Here is a 26,505-nt window from a genome sequence, read left to right as displayed (position 1 = left end):
GTCCTATTTGAATTTGACAGCATAAATACCAATTCTTCCCTCCTTCCTTCTTTTGCTCCAAGTATCTGTCCTGGTCTCTCTCTTTATGTATGTGCTTCTCTCTCTCTCTCTCTCTCTCTCTCTCTCTCTCTCTCTCTCTCTCTCTCTCTCTCTGTTTCTTTCTTTCTGTTTCTCTCTCTTTGTTTCTCAGCCTCCCTCCCATATCCCCTCCAACTCTTTATTTCTTTCTTTGGCATCATGTACCTACATTAATAGAATAATTACCTAAAATTTTCTATTTCACTTTATTAATGAAGATTTAACACCATAAGTTTCATAAAATAATCTTACGTTAATCTTAGATGTATAAATTTAACCCAGTATACTTACCTAGTGGAAGTATAAATTCAAATTTGAAAGACAGATATGAATATGTAGCTTATACTAGTTCTTAATTTTTTGCACATAGAATCCTATGCTCAAAATCATTTTCCTTCATAATTTTGAAGATTTTTATCGATTATCTTCTCTTATCCACTATTGCAGCAATGTCTATATCAATCTCATTTCTTTATATTTTTATCATTGGAACATTGAAATTTTACCTGCTTTACCTTTGTAAAAACTCCATCCTGGTCACTACTTGCAATCTGAGAGCTTATTCATTCTTTAGGTTGTGCATATTTTTTTCTAACATTTAAAACAAGTATTTATTTCTTTGATTTTTTTCGGTCATCTTCTGTAACTCCTGTTAGATGATTGTTGTATTGTCTGGATTGAACCTCTGTTCATCTTACGTAAATATCCCAGGGTTTGTGTGTGTGTCCATTTGGTCTCCATTCTTGGATATCCCTTCAGTTTCATTTTTTTACATCAGTAATTTGGCCATGGTTGTATTAATACTTCTGCCTTTCATTTATTGTTAAAAATTTCGCAGTCAGAGTGTTAATTTATTATAGCCTCTCCTTCTCCCTAATTCCCGTCTCCTTCCCCATCCCTGCTTTTAGCCTTCTGTTCTTGTTTCTTGGCTGCAGTAGCCTCTCAGCACTCTGAAGGCACTAACTAAATTGAACCTGAAATTCCAAGTTTCTCTTATTTTTCTTAAATTATCTGTTTACTAAAGGGTTAAGTGTTTATGTTTGCATCATCGTTTTTCTCTTCCAATGCTATTGTTCAATTGATTTTGATCCTTGGGTGTTGATTCATATAGATTAACAGAGGAAAAGATTGATTGATTAGCGTCGGTAATGGCTGTATATTTCCTGTGCAGTTATGGAAACCTGTTTTCTCCCAAAAACTCTCCTGTGAATCGGAGTCTGGGCCTCTGCGAGTGGTGAAATGTGTTAATGTCAACGGCCATACTTCACTTTAGGAAACCTAAGTATGGCATCAGTGTCAAAGTAATGAGAGTCCTACAGAACTGTAATTAATTTTCTTTTCAGCCAAACCTAACTTTCCTTTTTAGGAATATAGACTCTTGTCTATATTCTTTTAGAAGGCCCCAATGAAGTGCAATTCAACTTTACTTTTGTTCAGGACCACCACAGGCATGCTAGGACCCCAACGCAGGTGGTCACTCTGTCACCAAGAGGATACCTGTTGGGTTTTATCCTAGCATCACCTTTAGCAGCTGCCTGCTGTTCAGTGTTAGAGGGAGGAAAGGTCTCCTGGCCTCTTTGTTCAGAAAAACAATCTTCAGTTATTTTGTTCATTGTTTTCTTAACTGGAGGATTCCTTCCTGCTCTTTTTATTTTCATTCTGTATATATTTTTTCTGGATCAGCATTTAACCCCTGCATATTTTCCTTTTGTACCTTTTTTCAGGCTGAGGTTTTCCTCTATTCTTATCAAACCATTCTTGCCTGGTTTTTATCTTCCAGGAACAGTCAACAATTTCTGTTCTGCTAATGGAAATGTTTAGTGGTTTCTAGAGCCACTCTTTGAAAAAGGTATTTCTTTTGACACTTTTGAGTGATGTGCAGGGGAGGAGAAAGTGGTATATGTGTTTTTTATCTTGATCCAATTTTCTTATGCTAATTCTTCGGTAGTATTTGTTCCTTGCCAAAAAAAATGTTTTTTTCCTATTATAAAAGTAATATATAATCTTTACTGGAAACTTATAAAACATGGACAAGCAAGGTAAAAAAAAACAACAAATGACAATTTCTATGGGCCCAAATAAAATTGTATGATTTTATAAAATAGCCAATAAATTTAATTTTCAATGGAGTTTTTAACCATAAAGATTAGAATATTTAACCCTTGTTTTAGTAAAGCCATTATACACTAAATCACACATACCAAATCAGCCTCTGGATATGTAACACAAAGTCCACAGTCCTCTTCATAATGAGCAGAATTCCAGGGCCCAAATATATTTGTTTAATATTCAGAAGATGTGAACGAAATATTCCTTTCAGTAACACACTTAATTGAGCAAAACAGTCAATCTAATTTATTTTCAATTTCATAATTGATAAACAACTAGTTAAAGTTGGGGACTGACTTATAATTGACTGCATAAATATGGTCATGCTTCCTGTTTTAAAAAATGGGATTATATCACTTAGATATACACTTGACTGCATGTAACAGAAAACCCAAGAAATCATGAGTTATACAAACATAGGTTTGTTTCTCTCTCTTAACAAGAGAGACGTTAAGGAAGACGTAACAAGGAAAAGGTAGACGTTCCTTTTCCTTAGCATAGATCCAGCTTCCTTCTACCTTTCTATTTTGTCTTTTATACGTGGCCTTCATCTTTTTGCTTACAAGTTGGTTGGCCACTCCAGACACCATATCCATGTTCCTGGCAGTTCCTGGAACTTGCACCCACTGATTCGGTCCCTCCGACCTTACTTTCCTGGAAATTTGATGTGGTAGAATTCCATTTACCACCTATTGTTTAGAACTGTTATATGATCATCTTTAGCTGCAAGGAAGCCTGGGAAATTTTTTTTTTTTTTAGTTGGACACAAAAGTTCCTGAAAAACAATCAGAATTCTGTTAAGAAAGATAAGTGCCTAGGTTAGGGGTAGGCAGACAGTATTTGGTCTCCACGGAGAACAGTGTGTGTCATCATGCCTGGCAAGTGTTGGCTGACAAATAGCTAAATGCAATGAAGTGCACAGGCAGTCATATGTATGTTTATCTTCACAAATATACATGAACGTACACATATTATGCATAACACATAACTAAATGCACAATGACCTTTGGGAGAACATGCTGAATAAAAATGCACTTTCATTTTTCTCAATAGCCAGATGATTTTTCTTGTATTCCAACTCCTCTTTTGGATGCCACCCTGGATGAAGAAGGGATATCAGCAATTCCCTGCAGAAATGGTCAACTGGTAAGATGAAGCAAGGGGAATTGAGAGTAAGGACGTTAGAAAAAGCAATTATTTCAAGGCAGTCAGGAACACTTGAGGGAAAAATGCCTGCTTACCTTGTAACAATGAAGAAAAAGCAGACTCTTAAACTCAGGAATGAATAATTAAATACTCAATAATTTAATCATTATCGACAAACAATTACATGGCCTATCTGTACCTACAATAACAAAAACAACCACAGCTGCATCTACAGCCATAGCCAGAAGTCAAAAATGTGGGGCGGTCGTCAACTAAACTTTTGTCCTCTTTGCTGAGCACATGATGGAAAAATCTTGCACTACCTTCCATTTGGCTTTCAGTATTAATTTAATTCTCACCATAAGAACTATTTCAACATTTCAGTTCTTTTCTAAATGTAAAGATCTTGTGGGGAGCAGCACAATAGCGTGATAGCATCCTAAATGTATACTCGTAGCAATAAGTGGGAGAAAGTGCGCTGGGTAGCACAGGAGCTAGACATTTTTCATTACGTCACAGGAGGTGAGACACATTTCATTAGAGCGCACCTTTTCCGTTTTAGTTAAGAGTTTCGAAGAGTGCTCATGTGAGTTCATAACTGCCAGTGAAGCTATCTCAGAAGAGGCTTTATTTTTGTGGATGAATCTCAGGCCATGATTTATACCACTTGGCATGAGGCCTGGGTCCTCTTATGAAAGTGGCGCGCCCTCTGTAGGAGATGTAGAAGGCTGTGGGTGTGCTGACATCTGCCTCCGCATGGACTCATGGCTGCAGCAAATTTGCAGTGGGAGACTTTCCCCTATTATACTGCAGTATGTTTCCTTCCACTTATCTCTGCTTTTCTTCCTTCCTAGCAGAAGAGGGATTCTTTGCTATTCTAAAATAACCCTTTACCAGCCTTGATCTGATGAAGATGATGATGATAATATTTAGTTCCTCTACAATTTATTTTCATCTGATGTACATTTTACATGTGGCATTCTATCAGGAGCTGCTGTTGGTTCCTTCCAAAATTTACTGAAGGGATCTGATGTGGCCCGTTTGTGTGCAGGCAGCCCTTTTGTTACTGAGGGTAAGGCAAGGTCTGGAAGTGGAGCCTGGTCAGTTGGGGCTGTGAGCAATCCTGTTTTGTAGATTCTGTCTCTACTTTATTTTCTGATTTCATTGAATTTCTCATAAGAGTGTTAACTCCAGTCAGAGGTTTCTACATTTTCTGTGGAGTTGGAAGCAGGTGTCCTCTGGACTCAAGTTGTCTCCTCAGTGCAGGAAGTCCTATGTACCTCATGTCCAAACAGGACACTTAACTGGAAGTGTTTGTTCCTCTCTGCCTGCCCTGTGTTCCTGCACATCAGCCACGGTCTCTCCCCTCCGCCAGAGAAGGGGCAAGTCAGAGTAGACACTGGGTTTGTGTGAGCTTTTACCCCACCTGACTCTACCTACAATTTGATTGCCTCTTCTTCACCCCATAGGTGGGGAGGAATTCCTACCCTAGGGTTATAGGGATGGCTCAACACATGACACCCGACACTGGACAGATAAAATCAAGAGCAACTTATTAGTCACATATTATCACAGCCTGGGTGGGGAGGACAACATATACCACAAAGAGCCACATGTGGGTGCACTTGGGAGCAGAGTAAGGCAGGCTTTGTAGTAACAAGAGGGTGAGGTGCCCCCTGGTTCCCCTGGGGAGGATATGATTGGCTTATTTGAATAATTTCAAAGGCTGGCAAGGAATGGAAACCCACCACGCAGAGATAATCAGGAACTGTGTCTGCTCCCCTGGATAAGGAGCATTCTCTGGCTGGGGTACCTTATCTGGGGGAGCAAAATGGGAGAAGGACTTGCAATTAGGCCACTCATGGCCTTCTTGCTTTCACCAGATGTCAAGGCAGCACATAATAGTGGCCTTCTGTTAGATCTTAAGCCACACTGACACTCCTACCCCTAGCCATGGACTCTCATGGTTAGTGTGGATTTCCTCTTTTATCACTATCACTTTTATTTCAATTTCTTGAAGGTCTTAACCCCTTTTAAAGGTTAATCAAGGGGCAAGTATGGTGCCAAACACCTGAAGAAACTTCTCACTGAAATGGAAGAGAATTTAAGTTTTATTCCAGCCACACCCCTGAACTGCTCACCAGTTTATAGATGAAAAAACAAGTACAGTTGACCCTTGAACCATGTGGGGGTTAGGGGTACCCACCTCCCCTGCTGTCAAAAATCCCTGTGTAACTACAGTCAGCCGTCCTCATAAGCTGATTCCCATCCGCTAAATTGACCCTTCAAGCACAGTGTTGAATTCCACAGGTCAATTGAAAAAAAAACAATCCATGTATAACAGTGGATTGGAGCAGTGTAAACTTGTGTTCTTCAAGGATCAACCGTATTATTCTTTCTCACAGGAGAATCATGAGGGCTGGTACTACAGAATGACTGTAGAGAACAGTAAAAATATTAATTTGCATACTCGTATATTCCAAAATTTTACATCTTAGCTGATTGCTAAGCAAATCTGGCAAGAACTATCTCTGGCTACTAAATTTTCATATCCAATTTTTCCTGCAATTTAATCCTAAATTGGTGTGTATCACAATGCTAGACCCTAAATCAATTTCTTTCAGATATTTATACATATTAATCTGTTTGCTTTTTCATATAGTGTTAATGTTGAGAAGTCTGATGCCCCTTTAAAGTTTACACCTTTATTTATATCCTGCTCTCATTTTTATATTTCTGGAAGCTTTTTGGGTTTATCATTATTGTTGGAAATCTGAACTGTCATCAGGATGTGAAATCATTTTTTTTTCATTATGATCAGCGCTCAGATTTTTGTTTCTGAAAAATGTTCCTTTCACTCTGAACATTCTCTTCTGATCATTTCTTTATTTCATTTCCTCCATTTTATTTTTCCTTTCATAGCTTACATTAAACCCACATATCTCTTAAATTTTATATTTTCCATCTTTTTTTCTGTTTGTTCTACATACTAGTAGATTTCATCTACATCATTTTGTTGATCCCTAATTCTAATTTTTGCCATGACTAGTTATAATTTAGCTGCTCTTGATTTTTAAGAACTCTTCTTTTTTCACTGATTTCCTCTTTACTGTTGTAGTTAGTTCCTGTTATGGACACAATAGCCTCTCAAATCTCTCTGAAATTTTTAAATCATTGTAAGCTGCCTTCTCTTCCCTCAATTACCTCTTTCTCCCAGAGTGTTTATATCACTATACTTCTTTTTCAGTGTGTTAATTTTCTCCATGGCTGACTTGTTCGTGTTGATTTTCTCCAATGACCAATGATCCTTGGTGGTTGATTTATATTTATTAATGAATTATATTGATTAATTAATGACTTAGGTTATGTTATTGCTATATGACTTCCTACCATCATATAGATATTTTCCCAAAAAAATTTTCTTGAATAAGAGGGCATATTTTGGGTCCTGTGTAAGTCAGTAAGGTATGAGAACAGTACATGAATGGAAGTTATTTTAACAGCACACATGTACGAGTGCTCACACAGACACTCCTGACACATGCATGCGCACACACACACAGCACATGTCTTCATGCCAAAGGGAGAACAGGGAATGATTTCCTTTCTTTCAATCCCAGAGAAAGCTGATGTTTTCCTTTTATTCTCTCATCTGTGTCTTTTGTGGAGGTCCAGAGTGACCTGATATTGAGGACTTTTTGGTCCCAACCCTGGACATTTTACCAAGACAGGTAGTTCACTTCATTCAGGGAGCTTTTCTTGGGTTCGTGCATAACTACTTCCTGCTGTTCAGTATAAAGGCGGCGGTTGAGAGGTCTGTCTGGACCTTCCATTGGGAGAACACTTTACAGTAAGTTATCCTGGTCATTGCCTTGGGGCCCCTACTGCACTTTGTAATTTTCACTTTGAGCTTGGTTGTTCATTTGTCTATTTGCTTTTCCCGCATCTGTTCTTTCCTTGCCAGTAAGTTGTCTTATGCTGTTTTCAGTCTAACAATTTCTCAACAGTTATGAAATAAATTACTTTTTATTTTCCAAGAATTTCTAACAATTTCTGATTTGTTACTAGAACACTGTTGGTTTCCAGTGCCGCTTTTTCTAATTTTTAGTGACTGGGAGTGGTGCACCCTCCGTCCTCATCCTGGCCTAGTTCTTCCACTTCAAAATAGATGTGAGATTTTTTGTTTTTGTTTTTGTTTTTTCTTAATATAGTACATACACTTTTGGGACAAGTTGGAAAATACAGAAAAGCAAGATGAAAAACAACAGTTTCTAAGGTCTCATGTAACAGTGTATGATTTCATTAATATTCATTATGTTTGATTTTGCAAAATGTTGCTTCGATCAGGGAAGAGAATATTTGCGTTTTATTTTGGGAAATACCACTGTATTGCAAAATCTTACTACTAAAATCTTAGAGCATATACAAGAGGCCTACAGTGTAGCCCATCATGAGCAGAATAGTCTCCAATACACTTCCTGCATAATGAAAACCAGAGCTTTTCCAGTATTCTGTGAATGAGAATGACGTATTTATTTCAGTCATATGTGTTTGTGAGATAATCAGATGAATGTATTTCTAATTTCATAGTTGGAAAAAAATGACTATTCTTGCTATTGCTTTATAAATCATTGCAAAATATAGTCATGATGTCTGATGTTAAAGTAGCATTGTTTTATCAGTAAACGACATGACTTAAACAATTGGAAGTTTAGTCTCCTTACAAAATAAGTCTGAGGCTGGTATGGCTGATATCCTTAGCATGGATCTTCCAACTTCTTCATTCTTTCCATTCTGCTCGCCTTAGCATACAAGCTAATATTTAATGCTTTTAGGGTGTCTGGGCATCACAAGCACACGTCCAGGTTCTGGAAGAAGCATTAAACAGCTGATGCCATCCACTTTAACAAGAAAACATTAGCCTTTCTGGATGCTTCACCAAGTGTGAGTCTACTCTTGTCTCTTTGGACATAAACAGCACGTGATCACACTTACTCTTTTTAGTTAGACACAGAGCATCTTGGAGCAAAATCATGATATTCATAAGTAAAAAAGAAAAGTGGATTTTGGCAGGCATTTAACAGTGTCTGCTCTTGAGACCAATTTCTGTTATAGTGCGTGACATATATGAGGATCAATGTAATTATGGATGGATTGGTGAATGGTGTGACCATTGCACAGCAGTCATTAACTCTGTATCTCTCCACGTGGCTGCACATTTTTACAGGTTCTAGTGTATGCATAATTTGAATAAACATCACGTTGGGACAGATATGTCTGGATAAAAATGACTTTCACTTCTCTCATTAGCCAGGTGATACCTGTGACAACCATCCTACTCAGTTGGATGGCACCCAAGAGGAAAAAGAGGTGCCAGGAGTTATCAAAACAAGTGGCTCCTTGGTAAGTTATAGCAGGAGAACTGGAGGTAGGGATGAAAGAAGAGTCTTTTCTTTAAGACAATCATGCAAAACTTCAAAACAATGCAACATAATTAGAGGGCTGTACAACCACAGCTGTCAACATACCTATCTACTGTTAACTGATTTGTAGGAAGACATTCAGCAGTAAATGAACCCAAGTTTAATACATTAAATCCACAAATATCTGCATGCTCTGTAAAAACAGATACATACCCAGAAAAACCAATGATTGGAGGCATTTCTTTTTGACAGATCTAGTTCCTTTACAGTTTTTCTTTTATTTAAAAAAGTTGTCATCAGACTGTTAGTTCCATTGAGTCACATATCCACCTGTTGGAGCAACAGCAAGTGTCCTTAGGTTTCCTATTGTTTTCCAGAGCATGGTGAACATCAGGCCCCTTCTGTGGACAGTACTTTTCATCGTAGGTGTCCAACCTCTGTCTTTCCTCCTTACCCCCTGCCTTTGTGCAGAGCCACTTCTGCTCCCCACTTACCCAAAGGAGGGCAATGTCATATAAGCCTCAGGGGAATGATCAAGCTTCTATCAATTTGCAAATGTGAACAGTCGCTTTACTTATGGTTTATCCCAGAGCCTTTTCTCACATCTGTTTCTGTTTGCATTCCTATCCTAAGCTATCTTTTCTCTCCCTCGGTGGAGCTTATGTAATCTATTTTCTCTTTTATTTTTCCATCGTCATGGCATGGTTCCACTTCTAACTTCCTCCCAGAGAGAAAAAAATAGAATGCTCAATCCCAGTAGGTCTGTCCTCCCTGCTGAGAGGGTATTGGGGAGACACTTACTTTGAAAGGGAGAGACACTTACTGAATTGAACACAGATGTGATTACTGACGTCTTCAGTCATTTTCCCTCATAATCAGGACGAGATAGTAGCTGTCTTTTTCAAAATTTTCTCCATTTGCTTTCTTCTTTGGTGCTGTTTTGATGGGGAGGGAGATGGATTTTGGAAAAGAATTCACGTTCTTCCTGGAATATCTCTCTCCAACCATCACTCCTGTGAGTGCTGCTGGGATTCTTTTTTCCTAATTTTTGGTTAAGTTTTGTTGACTCTACTAGGTTTCAGGAGAGAGATGATTGGCCATTTGATATAACTCTTCCATTTTATCCCAGAATATAATCCCTATTGTTGATAGCAAACTGCTTCTTTTGATACTAAAAATTATCCACAATCTGCTGGTATTTGCAATCTTGAGTTCCCTTGACTTAACCCCACAAATCCTCTAATTCTGAAAACAAATCAACTTTCTCTTTCCAAAACTTACACTGAGTTTTCCAGCAATAAAATTTTGTTCAGACTTTTCTCATCTTTTAAAATAGGCAAAAGATTTGAAGAGACACTTCACCAAAGAAGATATATGGATGGCAAATAAGCTCATGAAAAGGTGTTCAGTATCATTAGTGATTATGAAAATGAAAATAAAGCCACAATGAGGTATCTGTACATACCATGCAAAACGGCTAATTTTTTTAAAAAACTGAGCATACCATCTGGTGCTAGGGATGCAGAGCAACTGAAACTCTCATACATCGCTGGTGGGAATGTAAAATGGTCCATGTACTTTAGCCACTAATTTGGCAGCTTCTTAAAATGGCATATACCTACCATAAACCTAGCAATTTCCACCCATAGATTATATATATTCACACAATGACTCTCCACAGGTATTTATAGCATAATAGTCCCAAACTGAAAACAATCCAGTGTTTTCCACTGATAAATGGATGAACAAATTGTGAAAAATGTATACAATGCAGTACCAGTCAGAAAAAGCAATGAATTCTTGATATATGCAACAGAGAAACAAAATGAACTATGGATATGCACAACAGAGTTGAATGGATCTCAAAATAATTATGCCATGTTAAAGAAGCCAAACAAGAAAAGATTCAACTTATATAAAATTATAGAAAAATGTCAACTAACCTACAGTGACAGAAGATTAGTGATTGCCTGGAGACCTGGGTGTGGACAAGGAAGGGAGGAAAGGCTAGATGACAAAAGGGGCACGAGGACATTTGGGGGAGGTGCTGGTTTTGTTCATTGTCTTGATTGTGGTGATGGTTTCATAGGTCTATATATTTGTCGAAACCTGTCAAATTGTATACTTTATACTATTTAAATTTGTGCAGTTAATTGTATATCAGTTATACCACACTAAACCTCTTAAGAGTCCATATGTTTTATGATTTCATTAACACTCAACATGTTTATTTTGCAGTAAGCTACTTACAATAAAGGAATAGTCTTTTCGTGTGTTATATGTGGTTGCTCCTTGATTTTGAATCACAAATGCCACTAAATGTGGGTGTTAATAAAAGGCTTACAATCCAATCTGCAATCATTGCAACCCTGCACTACGAATCATTTCGTGTAAAAACATTTTCCTTCTGTGCAGTTGACATAAACAAATTATTCAATTGAGGTGTTAGTTTCCCCAAATGGCAGTCAATCCAGTTTATTTCCAATGTCTTAAGTGAAAATCAAATAATTACACTTGCTATTGATTCACTGCAAAATACAATCAGACCATCTGTTGAAAATTATCAGTTACATCTGTTTGCTTCATGGAAAAGAAAATCCAAGGAGCTTTGATTTAAACAAGTAGGAGTATGTTTTAATCACAAAACAGGAAACTAATGATACATATACCAAGGCTGGTACAATTACAATACAATGCAATGCCAATTTTAGCATGACCTTCTACTTTTTTACTATCACGCTGCCATCTTAATATGTGGATTTAATCCTTATACTTACAAGATGGTCAGCAAACTCTGGATATCATGTTGATGTTCCTATAAGGAACATGTGCCAACTGACTGTCCATTATTAACAGAAAACTTTTGTTCTCCTGGGAAACGTGTACAGTTTCTCTAATTTTCATTGAGCGACTGTTACACTAAATATATGATTTTTTTCTTATTTTAGTTGCCTGAATCTCATTCCTTTATAAATAAGCTTTTTAGGTTATTTTTGTTTGCCCTCTCGGCAACTGTTTTTGAATTTTGAATTTATTGCTGGAGTTCTGAACTTTCACAAGGCTCTGTCCTTTATTTCATTCATCTTGGTCAGTCACTACTTAGTGAGTCCTTTCCATCTAAGAACTTTTCTTTCTTCAGTTTCTGGGCATTGTCTTCTGTTATGTTTTTAATTATTCCCCGCCCCCTCCCTTCCACATTTTCTATGTTCCACCCCTCTAGAACACATATTAAATGATTCTTGCTTTGCTTGAATTGGATTTCAATATCTCCTAAATTTTCTATCATGCTAGTTTATTTGCTCTGTTTTCTAGATTTCTTCAAGTTTGTGTTCCAAATTACTATTTTTTTCTTGGTCATTATTGTATTATTTCTTAGCTTGTCTCCTGCCTTTTGTAAATTTTAGCAAATTTATTCATATTTCCCAAGAATTTATTTTCTCTCTGATGTACCCATTAGTATAGCTATAGGTTCTTGGTTCATAGCAGCAATAACCCCATAAGTCAACGTGAAGGTAAGAATTAAATTATTTTCAAGGACTCAAATCATTCTGATATGTTTTCATTGTGGTATAATTTACAAAAAAATAAATGCATACATTTTAAGTATATAATGCAATTAGTTTTAACAGATGTTTGCACCCACATAACCGCACTCAGTTAAAATATAGAAAATTTCCATCACCTCAGAAATTTCTCTCAGACTCTTTACAGTTGGTTGTCCTCCCATTCCTGCAGAGGCAAGCCCTCTCGTGATTTCTAATGCCTTAGGTTAGTTTCAATCCTTGCTGAGTGTAAGAGCTACGGGTGACGAGGCTGTTGGGTGGCTGTGTTTGCAACAATAGGAATTATGTTGCATTTTTACCTAATTTTAGACAAATTAGGATATACAATCCTTTATATTACATATTTTCGTATAAGTGGAATTATAAACATAATATGCACTTCTGTATCTGGCTTCTTTTGCTCATAATAATTTTCAGATTCATCCATTTGTTGCTAGTATTAGACGTTTGGTACTTTCATTACTAATATTCCATTGCATAAATATATCGGTATATCTATTCACCTGTTAATGGACATTAGGATTGTTTCCAGGTCTAAGCTATCGTGAATAATGTTGCTATGAATGTTCATGTAATATAAAGGATTGTATATCCTAATTTGTCTAAAATTAGGTAAAAATGCAACATAATTCTTATTGTTGCAAACACAGCCACCCAACAGCCTCGTCACCCGTAGCTCTTACACTCAGCAAGGATTGATTTAACAGGTAAATAAAAACATGACTAAATCCTATCCTGTAAAAAGAAAAAAAGCATCTACAGGCAAAAATAACAAAAGTTTCTTTGTTTTTTTATATCCTAAATAGAAGATGTTGTCAACTAAACCTTGGTCCTTGTTGATAAGCTCATAAAGAAAAAACCCGAAAAACAGAATACTATGTAAATATTTTTTTCAGTATTTCAGTATCAACTAAGATACAAATACTTAGTGTTTTTTCCAGTTATTTTCCAAATGTAAACATCTTGTGTGGAGAACATGTTAGCTTTTGGGATGTGAAGCAGTAAGTGACGCAAACAGTGAAGTGTCTGCCTGAGTGTGTGTACCATCTGGTCAGGGAAGTACACATCTCTCCTTGGGTGGCAGCAAGTGTCCTTAGGTTTTAGGTTTCACTTCCAGTGCAGGGAGAGCTGACCAAGACCATGGATCCTGGTTGTTGTTTCCTGTCCAGCTCCCCAGACCCTCCCCCATAGCCCTGTCTGTCAGAATCCTGTCAGCAGCAGAGTGAGATGATCTGCCAAAGACTCCATCCAAGGAAACGTAGGACAGAAAGTGCTCTACAAGGCAGAAGATGTTAGCACACTTTCAGGTGCAACTACAGTTCTCCAGGCCCTTAAAGTTCTCTGCAGAGTTATTGGTTTATGATTAATTAGTGTAGGAAATTGCTGTGTGTTTCCTCTGCTATTGACTAGGTCAATTTTCCCAAAAGGCTAAAATTGTTGATTGTGTTTTTGTGAGTGAATGGGGTATACTTAACTTAAAGATGCATGGAGGGGGCAGGTAGGTTAGTAAACACTCCCCAAATGCAAAACCGATGAAGGGAATGAAAAACTAATTCATTGCTTCCATTCAAAGCCGATTTTATTTTTCAATCGCCCCTCTATGTCTTTTGTTGTGGCTTCCTAAGTTCCCTCTCTCTTAGACCTCTATGCTCACACTAGGAACCAACCCACCCTCGAGGAACTTAGTTCATTTTACGTAGACGGTATTTTGGGTTGTTTTTTTTAAGGGGTATATTTAGGGACTGTCTACATATTTAAGGGGGAGAAGTCTACTTGGCTCCTCTTTTGTAAAGCTTTTTTAACTGTTGCCTGTAGCCCTTTCTTACTGTGTACAAACTATGTTATTTGTTTGTTTTTCTCTTCCCACCCTAGAAGTTTCCTTTGAAAATTTTATTTTTAAATTCTGCTTTTAGGTAGAGGTTTTTATTTTACTAAACCAACTCCATTTGCTTTTCATCTAGAAATTTCTATCAGTTGATCTGCTACAGAATTCTTTACTGGTTTCTAGTGCTACTAAAAATCTGTTCCTTTAAAAAATATGTTTTCTGCCATTTTTAGTGATTTGGGGTATGAGGAGATGTGATTGTCCATTCACCATATTAACTTAAATCTATTTTACTATTTCTTGTGTTTTATTTGTTTCTTAAAAACAGTTTCTTGTTCATTTTATAAAGTGATGCATACCATCTATAGAAAATTTGGAAAATACGGTCAAGCAAGATGAATAACACTTTTTTAAAAGACAATGTATGTTTTCATAAGTATCAACTATATTCAATTCTGTAATAAGGTTCCTTCAGTAAAGGAAAAAATATTTACATCTTAATTTCAGTGAAGCGATTGTAGACTAAGGCAAAAATTTCTGAGCCAGCCTTATAAATGAAAAACACCTTGGTACTCTTGCTACTGAATTCTAATCACTGCAAAAGATAGTTTTAAGGGCTATTAAAAAGGTAAGATTAGATGAGCTAAGTTTGTGTTTGGCTGCATGTAATAGGAAATTAGGAGTTGTTTTGCTTCTCATTAAGAGACATGGTCCCAGCCTGACAGGGTGGCCACATGATACCCCTTAGCATGGACCCAGCCACATTCGATCTTCTGTCTGTGCCAGTCTTCCTGTGGCCAACATCCTTGTTTGTACAAGATGCCTGGCAACTCCAGGCATTCATCCATGTGCTGTCATGAGTGTATATCAGCTGACCTTGTTGTTTTTGGTCAGGAAAGCCTTAGCTTTTCTCGAAGCACTCTTGCAAAATTACACTTAAACCTCATTGGCCACTCCTGTCACATGATCGTTCTTAGCTGCAAAAGAGCCTGGACATCAAATTCCTTGGTTTAACACCTAACTCCCTGGAACAAATCCAAGATATTGTTAAGAAAAATGGGGTTTGTGGCAGGCAATAGAGGTGTTTGCCACAGAGGCCAGTGTCACAGGGCATTTAGGTGGCTCACGGTAATGATCCCTGAAGGGCTAGATGCAATTGTCCGGGTCCAGTCAGACATAACTTCATAGATCGCCACACATATCTAAATATGTACACATAGCAAGTATTTGCCTGAATAAGAATGGTACTTTATTTCTCCATTTAGCCAGATGATGCTTCTCTCAACAGTACTACCCTTTCAGATGGGTCCCAGGATGAAGAAGGGACTTTTGCAGTTCCCAGGAGTGGCTCTATGGTAAGTCATCGCATGCCAAGACAATTGCATGCCAGGGCAAAAGTATAGGTTCAAGGCAAGAAGAAGCAATTTCTTCAAAATAGATAAGAAAAACTTGAATTAAGATTGCAAGGAAACCACAGCTGCCAATAGACTTACCAACCTGATAACGATTAGAAAGGAGGAGACTCAAAACTGAGGGATTAGTAGGTCTCAGTTTAAAAGAGGACTTCATAAATTAATACCACTGCAGCCAGAAAGCAAAGGATGTTCTTTATATGTATCACGCAGGGAGGAATTTGTTAACTTTGTTCCTCTTGGCTGAATTCACACACATGATCTGGCCTAACTCTCTGCCATTTTATTCCAGAAGTCCTTCTACCTGCAGGATAAATTGAAACCCCTCATCCTGATATATAAGGATTTCTACTATTGCCTACATTTCCAGCCTTAGCTCTCAGGACTGACCCATGCAAACCCTCCACTTCATACAAAGGCACTCACTTGGCCTTGAGTAACAGAACCTCTTCTTTGCTTTATTAAAAACACTTGTCATTCCCTCTCTCCCACCTCCACTGAGAATCCTCACTTGGTGTCTCTGTGCAGGTGCTCTGATAGGGGTGACATAATGGAGCAGAAGAAGTGAGAGACCCTGTTAGATTAGGTCGTGGTTCTCTAATGGCAAGTTGATAGGCAGCAACAGATGGCACTTCAGACAGGCAGATGGGCGGGCACATTCAGATGTCCCTGTGGGGTAGTGGCTTCTCCTCTGTTGTCCATTTTGAAGCACAGGATAGTAGACATTCACGTGCGTGACACACTCCCAGGATATTCCCATTGTTCAGGGACATAACGCTATTAGCCCCATGTAAATGAGCTTTTCTGTTGTGTTTTTAGATTTTTGGTTATGGGGTTGTTTTATTGCACAGTGATAAATATAAGAAACAAAACAATGTGAGTAACTTCGGTCAATGAGTAGTAGCCTAGCAATAGCACTACAGGTGTTGGCACAGATAGGCTAAGGGTTACCTATAATGTCTGACCAATTGGCTATAAATTCAGCCCTTACTGCCCATATAAGACCATGCATTGGAATGCAAATGAGTATGTCTCAAATAATGAAATCCAATTCACCTTCCTGGTTAATGAAAACAAGTAAGTCATTGACAAACTCTGGTAAGTACTGGAAGTGAGCAGTTACCTGCAATAGACCTTACACATTGTGCTGTGCCCCTGTTACTGGGGATTCCTGTTCTAGGTTCTTGCCTAGGATACTTTATTTTGTCTCAGCTGATGGTACCCATGTGTCTAAGACCTAAGGGTTAGCCTCAACTCTACCTACCCTCCCGCTATTACTGAAACCCGTGGATTTTATCATGTAAATACAATATTTCTACTCGTTTCCTACAACTGTTTTCTGAGGATTGAATCTTACCATCTTTCTATATTACTGAAGTAGCCCCTTAAGTGATCTCCCAGACTTTAGCTTATACCCCTCAAATTTATCTTTCCCACAGCTACAGTTTTGCTTAATGCCCACAGTGCTTCCCCCACACCTTCTAGTTAACGCAAAAGCTCCTGACATAGTCTGACCCCTCCTCCGCCTCCCTAGCTGACTTGACCACCACCGGCATTTTGTATAAACCAACAACAAAGGACTGAATGTCGTGCCAGGCACACACCAAGCAAAAACTGAACAGGGATGTTTGCACAATTGACTTGCTAAAGAAGAGGATGTTGGATAGGCCTTGTTTGTTTGTTTTTATTTTTCAATTAGTTTCAGGTGTACAAAACGAAATAATGATTAGACATTACACACCTCACACAGTGATAACCCCAGCAAATCTACTGCCCCTCTGACATCGTACATAGCTAGTACAGTACCATTTGGCTATACTCCCTATGCTGTACTTTACATCCCGTGATTATATATATATATATATATATATATATATATATATATATATATATGTATATAAAATAGTAGACATTAAATATTATTTTATATGCGTTTCAGCACAGTGGTTAGGCATTTATATAATTTATGAAGTGATCTTCCCAGTAAGTCCTGTATCCATCTGACATTTTACATTATTTTTTACATCATTTACCTGAGTTTTTACATTATTGACTATATTCCCCATCCTTTATTTCACATCGCCATGACTATTTTGTGACTGCCCATTTATACTGCCTAATCCCTTCACCTTTCTCACCCATCCCCAATCCCCTCCCATCTAGCAACCATCAGTTTCTTCTTTGTATCTATGAGCCTATTTCTGTTTTGTTTGTTTATTCTGTTCTTTAGATTCCACATGTAAGTGAGATCATATGTTATTTGTCTTTCTCGGTCTAATTTATTTCACTTACTGTAATACCCTCTAGGTACATCCATGTTGTTGTAAATGGTAAGATTTCATTCTTTTTTATGGCAGAGTAATGTGGCATTGAATAAATTTACCATGATTTCTTTATCCAATCATCTATGGATGGGTATTTCATTGTTTCCATATCCTGGCTATTGTGAATAGCGCTGTGGTAAACATAGGGGTGCATATATTTTTTCAAATTAGTGTTTTGGATTTCTTTGGATAAATACCCAGGAGTAGAATTGCTGGGTCATAAGGTAGTTCTATTTTTAATTTTTTGAGGAATCTCCATACTATTTTTCATAACGGCTGCAACAATTTGAAATCCCACTAACAGTGCACGAGGGATCGTTTTTCTCTACATCCTTGCCAGCACTTGTTTGTTGATTTAGTGATGATGGCCATTCTGACAGGAGTGAGGTGATATCTCATTGTGGTTTTAATTTGCATTTCTCTGATGATTAGTGACGTTGAGCACCTTTTCATATGTCTATTGGCCATCTGTATGTCCTCTTGGGAGAGATGTCTGTTCAGGTCCTCTGCCCATTTTTTAATTGGATTGTTTGTTTTTTTGGTGGTTTTAAAAATAAATTTTGGATATTAACCCCTTATCAGCTGTATCATTGACAAATATCTTCTCCCATTCAGTAGGATGTCTTTTCATTTTGTTGATGATTTCCATTGCTATGCAAAAACTTTTTCAGTTTGATGTAGTCCCATTTGTTTATTCTTTCTTTTGTTTCCCTTGCCCGAGGAGATATATCAGTAAAAATATTACTAAGGGTAATAATGTCTGAGAGTTTACTTCGTATATTTTCTTTAAGAGGTTTATGGTTTCGGATCTTACATTTAAGTCTTTAATCAATTTTGAGTTTATTCTTGTATATGGTATAAGAAGGTGGTCTAGTTTCTTTCTTTTGCATGTATCTGTCCAATTTTCCCAGCACCATTTATTGAACAAACTGTCTTTACACCACTGCATATTTTTGCTTCCTTTGTCATAGATTAAATAACCATATAGACATGGATTTATTTCTGGGTTCTCTATTCTGTTCCATTGATCAATGTGTCTATTTTTATGCCAATACCATGCTGTTTTGATTACTAAGGCCTTGTAGTATAATTTGATATCAGGTAACATGATATCTCCAACTTTGTTCTTCTTTCTCAGGATTGCCGTGGTTATTTGAGATCGTTTATGGTTCTGTATAAACTTTAGGATTATTTGTTCTAGTTCTGTGAAAAATGCCATTGCTATTTTAATAGGGATTGCATTGAATTTACATATTGCTTTGGATAATATGGACATTTTAACTATATTAATTCTTCCTATCATGAGCATAGTATATGTTTCCATTTGTTTATATCTTCTTTAATTTCTTTCTTCAATGTCTTATAATTTTCTGAGGACAGGTCTTTTACTTCCTTGGTTAAATTTATTCCTAAGAATTTAATTTTTTTGATACAAGTGTAAATAGGATTGTTTTCTTAATTTCTCTGATAGACGTTATTGATGTATAAAAATGCAACTGGTTTCCGAATATCAATTTTGTATCCTGCTACTTTACAAAATTCATTTATTCTAATAGTTTTTTGGTGGAATCTTTGGGGTTCTCTAGGATAGGCCTTGTTTTTGAGGCTTTTCCATGACATTTGACCACAATTTTGCTTCTGATAAGAGTGATGCTAGTCATGTTTTTTCATTTCTTCATTCTTTGCTGTTAGCTTCCCCAAATCATTGGTTTATTGATTCATTCATCCATTCATTCATTCAACAAATACTTACTGAACACACATTGTTTGCAAATAAGATTCCTAAAAATTGGACAGTGTAAGAGAAAGAAAATAATCTTGTGTGGCAATTATAGATAGAACTTCCTGGGGTAAGTTAATCACTCAGATTTTTGTTTTGTTTTCTGAAAACTGATTGAATGCTGATAATGACATAAATAAAAATTTCAGCAAAAAATTTTTTAAAAATCTCATTGGCACCAGTCTCCAATATGACTTACTTTAGTTTATTACTCAGAATATCTTTACTTAGAAATAGTAAGCACATTGGTTAGTTGATAGAGTAGCCCACAGACACCAACTTAACCCTTAATGTACCTGCACTGAAAATCATTCCAGGACATCTTACTACAAGGTAAACACATTTTGGTTTTCCTGCTTCTTGGTTATAAGGAGCCACAGGCATCCCAGTTTGATTCCCTAGTCTCTTCTTGATCGTGGAATTTCCAGTAATTCAGTGAAGTGGTGACAAGGGCTACAGTGGACCTGTACATGATGCCTGAAGAGGTAAATCTCACCTGTGAAAATAAATTCCCCGGGGACATTTTACTGTCTTCGAGACTCCCAATAACTTACCATATTAGAAATTTATGTTATGTGATGTTATAAAGTAGGCAACCTAACTTTATCTTTTCCAAAAGGATAACCTTGGCTTCACCAATACCTTTTTTCAGTCTTTCCTCTTTTCCACAAATGCATCTTTATGATACGTGAAATCTCTCTATATACAGGGTCTAAACTACTATGACTCTGTATCTGTTTTTTAAATCTGTCACTATAAGTTCATGATCTGATTGTTCTGCATCAAAATTTTCTTCCCTCTTCTCAGAAATTTTCACTTTTAAATGAAATTAGAGTAAAACTTATTACTACTGATTACAAAAAAAACTTGTTAGGACTCTACTAAGTATTTCATTGAATTTAAAGATTAATGCCAGGGGAAGAATTCACATCTTAAAATACTGTCTTCTCATTGAGGAACAATGATTGCGTTTTTTTCATTTATCTAATATCATTTATCCTTCAGTAAAACTTCACAATTTTCTTACATTTTTTCCTTACACATCTTTTCACTGGTTAATTACTGGGAATTTAGTGGTTTTCACTGGTGTTTTAAATGGTAGGGTTTTTTCATGATATCTTCCATTTGGTTTTTGCAGACATATAAGGAAAGTAATTATTTTTGTTCTTCACAAAAGTATCTCTTATATCTTCCCTTTTTTTTTTACTTTCCTTCTAAGAATTTTTTATTTGATTTTATACTTGGTGTAGATATCATCTGAAATACTGACTTTAATTTACCCAATCTTTAAAATAGTTATTCATCTTATTTATTTTCCTTGTCTTATTGACAATCACTGTAACATCGAATAATAATTATGGGGATCTTTTGATAAGTTTTTGGTTTTCTCATGAATTCTTCTAAGTTTCATCATTAAGTAGAGTATTTGTTGTAGGTTTATGAGCCTTGTAGTTGCTTTATCAGGAATGGAAGTTGAATTATATTAAACGATTGTTCATCATCTATTAAAATGAATATATTGTTTTTCTCCTTTAAGCAATTACTTTAAGAATTACATTGATACGTTTTCCTTTCTTTTTTTAAATTAAAGTTTATTGGCGTGACAATGGTTAGTAAAGTTACATAAATTTCAGGTGTGCAATTCTGTAATACATCATCTATATATCACATTATGTGTTCTCCACCTTGAGTCAGTTCTCCTTCCATCACCATATATTTAGGTTTTTCTAATATTGACTATAATTTTGTTACTTAGATAAACCTTATTTGTTGTGTTATACTATTCATGTATTACACTACAAAATATGATTTGCTACTGTTTTAGCATTTTTAACCACTAATCTAATAGGTGGGGATAGTGTATGTATATCACATACACGCACATGCACAGAAGGTGCCAAAAAATGTATACACATTTTAAGAAAGGAAAAATCTGTGTTAAAATTACGCTGATGGCAACCACTTTGAGCATCTCTCGTAATTGCAGAAGTCAAATGTGACTTGTAGTCATCTTTTGTTATCAGCATATATTGAGTATTATAATACAATTTTAATACAGTTTTCTTTTCTTAAAACGTGTATACACTTGTTTGGCACCCTCTGTATATACACAAATATATACACACATTTATTTAGGTGTATAATTTTTAAATTTTCTGTGAAGCTAGCTATTACTCCTTTTTTGTTCCTAAAATTTATGTCTATTATCTCATACAGAACTGTAAATAATTGCCTATATCAGCAATATTTTTTAAGAAGTCACTACCTTTAATTAATGAAGCCTACTTTTTCTATTGTAGTAATTCATTTAATCCTTATTAATTTTTTCATTCATTCATGGGTATACTTGGATAGTTTTTTTTCTAGTTTCTTGGATTATAAACATATTTCATTTATTTGTAATCTTTCTTATTTGCATTTAAGTTTAAAAATTAATCTCTCAGTAATACTTTAACTATTCTCATGGATTTTTGGAATTTAATGGTCTCATAGTCTTTAACATTTAGTTTATAATTTCATATGTGATTTAATTCTTAATCCAAGATATCATTGGAATGCCTTTATAAATTCACATTTAGATAGATTTTGTGATTGTTATTATAATTTTTATTTCAAAATTAATTGCATATTTGTCATCGAATGGCTTATCTAAGCTCATCTTTGGGGAATTTGGCACAGTGGTTGTAAGATGTGGATTTATCAGTTCTGATGCAAGTGCGGAAGAGAAGGAGCAGGAAGCTTATTATCTGTATTGACTCAAGCACAGGCAGCTTTAGTACATAGAGTTCTAACACATAGACTCAAACCATGAGCAAAAACTAAGCAGCCAGTCAGGAAGGTCAGAAATATCTCCTGAGTCAGGGAATTTCTGACTGTTTGCTGTGGAGATTGTTTGGTATGGTGTTTCTTTAATGTGAAGGAAATATCAGATAGCCAAAGTCTAGGTTTTAAAAATTTTTATTAAATTTATTTGGGGTGACATTGGTTAGTAAAATTATATAGGTTTCAAGTGTACAATTCTATAGTACAGCATCTATATATTGTATTGTGTGTTCACTACCCTGAGTCAGTTATCCTTCCATCACCATGTATTTGACCCTCTTAACCCTCTTCTACCATGCCTTTCCCCCTTACCCTCTGATAACCACTAAGCTGTTGTCTGTGTTTATGAGTTTTTGTTTCTTTGTTTGTCTTTTTTTAAACTTATTTGGGTGACAATTGTTAGTAAAATTACATAGATTTCAGGTGTACAATTCTGTATCACATCATCTATAAATCCCATTGTGTGTTCACCACCCAGAGTCAGTTCTCCTTCCATTACCATCTTTGTTTGTCTTGATCCTTTATTGCTTTTAATTTTATGTCCCACATATCAGTGAAGTCACATGGTTCTCAACTTTTTCTGTCTCACTTGCTTCACTTAGCATGATAAACTCAAGATCCATCCACATTTTGTCACAAATGTCAATATTTCATCTTTTCTTGTGGTCGAGTAATACTCCATTGTCTAAGTCAATATGTACCACATCTTTGTCCAATCATCTATCGAAGGATACTTTGATTGTTTCCATGGCTTGGACAATGTGAATAAAGCTGCAATGAACATTAGAGCAAATATTCTTAATGCGTAAATATTTTCAGATTTGGAATTTAAAATAATAATCTCCCATACTCGACTTTTCAATCCCAGTGCAGTATGATTTTGGCAGCAGAGCAAGTTTTGGTAGCAAGAAAATGTTGCCTTTCTTTATCATTTGAAGCCCCAATGTGAAACTCTTATGGTTGGGCACATAAGGAAATAGTAGGATCTATTATGGACAAGCTGTGGGAGTTTATTTTAAATAGGAGTGGTATTTATGCTTGAAATACATTAAATTCATTAGTATTTTTTTAATTATGGTAATATTAATATGTTTAATGGGTGAATAGGTGTTTTAAAACTATGAATAGCAAGCACCTAGCCTTTTCACTCAATCTATTTCAAAATTCAAGGTCCATTTATTGGCAGGCTGATCCTTTTCCATTTTCACCATGTCTTTCCCTAGATTTAACACATGAATGTTCTTTTGTTTATTTTGTTCTATTTTGTTTTAACCCTTATGAGTCTAAATATCAACTCCTCTACATGACTTTAAAAGCCTTCGATAATTTGAGCAGACCCTCTTGACTATTGTATTTCTCGTATTTTTTTAACATCTTGCCTCAATTCCTGGCTAACCAGCCTCTCCGTAATCCCTTGTAGCTGAAATGCTTCAGATATTTCCATACCTGAAATTTATACTACTATGTTTGGCTTGAATGCTTTTGCCCACCTCTCTCTGCCTTTATAATCCTTTTCCTCATTCCTTGCATTCCAGCACAAGTTCAGCCACCTCTCCAGTAAAACGTTCTGGGCTGCACCTCTTTCCTTTCCATTACTCTCCAATACACACTTATAGTTATATTATAGAAATTCTCTCTTAACAGTGACTCAATTGTATTTTAATAATGTCCCATAAATGTTAGTCTGTTCTGTCTCATTATAAATAGGCAAGAACAGGGATCACAGTTTAAACTTCTGCTTCTCCAAGAAAGTCCACGAATAATTTACAAAGAACATGTGTTCCCCACTTTACAGATTAAGAAATTAAGGTTTTAATAGGTTAAAGCATCCCAAACCATCAGCTGTAAGCTCTACGTAAATGTCTCTCAATTTTAACGAGTGTTCTGTCCCATAAGTGAGTTATTTTAAAGTTTAATAAAACATTTTCAGAAAACTCAAGGAAACCACTAAAAAGTGGTCCACATTTTTCTAAAGATTTTAGTGCATGCATAAATCTTTATTCTGTAATGTTAGGTTCTAAAACCTAAAGCCACCAAAAATCTGACTGACAATGAATTGTGTGGCCCTAGACCTTTTTGTGTCTTTTCTCTCTTCCACCAATTATGTATTTGGGCATCTGTGTTTTAATAATTGGCTATATATTCAGATGCTGTTTATGCAGTAAGTGTATCATCTCCTTTGAAGTAAAATAGGGGGAAAAATACAGGCTCAGAATTCGAGGCTCCCTTGTGTAATTTGTAGCACTATAAAGCTTCTTTCATGAAGCAGGTGTTCAGTTATTGCTAAATAAATATGAGAATAAAAGAAACAACATCAGGCTCTGGGGAAAAAAAGAATAGACTTTATCTGTGAAGAGCATATGAAAGATTCTTGATGAAATAGCAGATTTTCACCCTCATACATATTCACAGATGACAACTCCCGCATTAAAATTTATATTGATAGAAATGGTAGAATTTGTGTGTAAATTTTTTTATTAGTACATTGAACTTGAGCTGTAACTCGCTTCACAAGGCTCTACAAAGATACGTATTCAATTTCTGATAGTATTACAGGGGAATGCAATGCTTTGGTAGGATCTCAGTAAAGAAAGTAGCAAATTTGTTAAGAGGGGAAACTGAACTAGAAAACGTAATTTTTTGGTAGTTATCAGTCTGTATTTTGTAATGAAGGAATTAACATGTTAACAAATTAGTAGTAGCTAACCCTCGTATAGTACTATGTACCAGATATTATTTCATGTGATTTATATAGGATAATTCATTTAAAATTCATAATAACTCTGAAATATGTTCTGCTATCATCATTTTATAGATTAGGAGCCTAAGCAATAAAGAGTTCTCGTTGCTTGAAGTCACGTAGTAAGTGGCAAAGCTGGGATTAAAGTTCAAGCACTCTGGCACTGACATCCCTGTTAGTAACCACCTACCTATGTCATGACTTAGAGTTTATGACCAAAAGTGTGACCAAGCGCTTCAAGAATAACAAATACTATAATTGTCAAACTGTGTGACATCAAACATTGTAATTTCTATACGTTAAGAGCTAAGAGGGCACAGTTATTTTGACCTTGACTTAGTTCTTCTTTGATAAACCTGTGTGAGCTGTACAGATCTGAACAAAATGAAGAAACAAAGGAAATCAGATGCAGGCTCTTTATGACATAAATAATTGCTTTTTGTGAAAAGAATTCTTGTATACTGCAGAACATAAATCAGATTGAAATGCAGGGTAGATTATATTTATGGTAAATGTTTTATGTTCATTTTCCCTTGTTTCACAGTCTATTCTTGAGGCTATTCCAGATATACCAGTTCATTCCAATGGATCAGCAAGCCCTGGACGGCCAGTTCAGAATTCAGTGAGTGGTGAGTAACACAACCTCCTATTGAACTTAGGCTGTGTCTTCTTGCTTTTGTGCTGGCACCCAAAACAGTTAGCAATGAATTTCTAAAAGCAGAGTAAATGTGTTTTTCTCCCCATTTTTATTCTGTCACCCCAGCATGTACTTCACCCACCTCCAAACACCCCCATTCTCTCACACCAAACAAAATTAATTGTGTCAAACTGGTAGCGGAATCTTTTCCTCCTTCATTACCACCATATCATTTAGAAACTACTCACTTGGGTGATTTGGGGCCTCTTTCACAGGTAAGCTGGATCTGTTTAACAGTTGCAAGCAGGCCAGGAAGTAGGCGGCTTTCAAGAATCCCTAATTATCCTTATCTAACAACAGCAACGTTGGGTCTAGATGGACTTAATTATAATATCATGAGAATATATAGAACCATCCCATTTTTTGACCTTCCTCTGGTAATCCTGAATGCCTTTCATGAGACATAAAAATTAAAATTGAAAACATCAGGTTAAATAGAAAGATTGTTTGGATAACAATGATAGAAATTTATTCATATGGAAGTCTAATGACACTGCATTACTGTTTAACGGAAACCATTCTGGTTCCGGTGAATCTGATGCTTTTCCTCGGATGTGAACATTTTAACGTGTTTATAGATTAACA

The 26,505-nt window shown here is 36.1% G+C and overlaps 1 protein-coding gene across 9 annotated transcripts in view; it reads left to right on the top strand.

The window, feature by feature from the left end:
- Nucleotides 1-26,505, top strand: part of ARHGAP28 (Rho GTPase activating protein 28) — a 191,781-nt gene that overhangs the window by 110,218 nt on the left and 55,058 nt on the right. For 4 of the 9 annotated variants that reach the window (XM_033087885.1, XM_033087883.1, XM_033087884.1 and 1 more), the window contains 4 exons: nt 3,241-3,333; nt 8,644-8,736; nt 15,410-15,499; nt 25,768-25,852. In XM_033087885.1, coding sequence (XP_032943776.1) covers nt 3,241-3,333; nt 8,644-8,736; nt 15,410-15,499; nt 25,768-25,852 — 361 coding nt within the window. The remainder of the gene's footprint in view (nt 1-3,240; nt 3,334-8,643; nt 8,737-15,409; nt 15,500-25,767; nt 25,853-26,505) is intronic. The other 5 variants (XM_033087892.1, XM_033087888.1, XM_033087886.1 and 2 more) reach the window with 4 other exon arrangements.

The sequence above is a fragment of the Rhinolophus ferrumequinum genome, chromosome 19, assembly GCF_004115265.2.
Source record: "Rhinolophus ferrumequinum isolate MPI-CBG mRhiFer1 chromosome 19, mRhiFer1_v1.p, whole genome shotgun sequence".
Classification (NCBI taxonomy): Eukaryota; Metazoa; Chordata; class Mammalia; order Chiroptera; family Rhinolophidae; genus Rhinolophus; species Rhinolophus ferrumequinum.
Note: the sequence above shows the minus strand (reverse complement) of the source record. Positions and strands in the feature narration are given on the sequence as shown.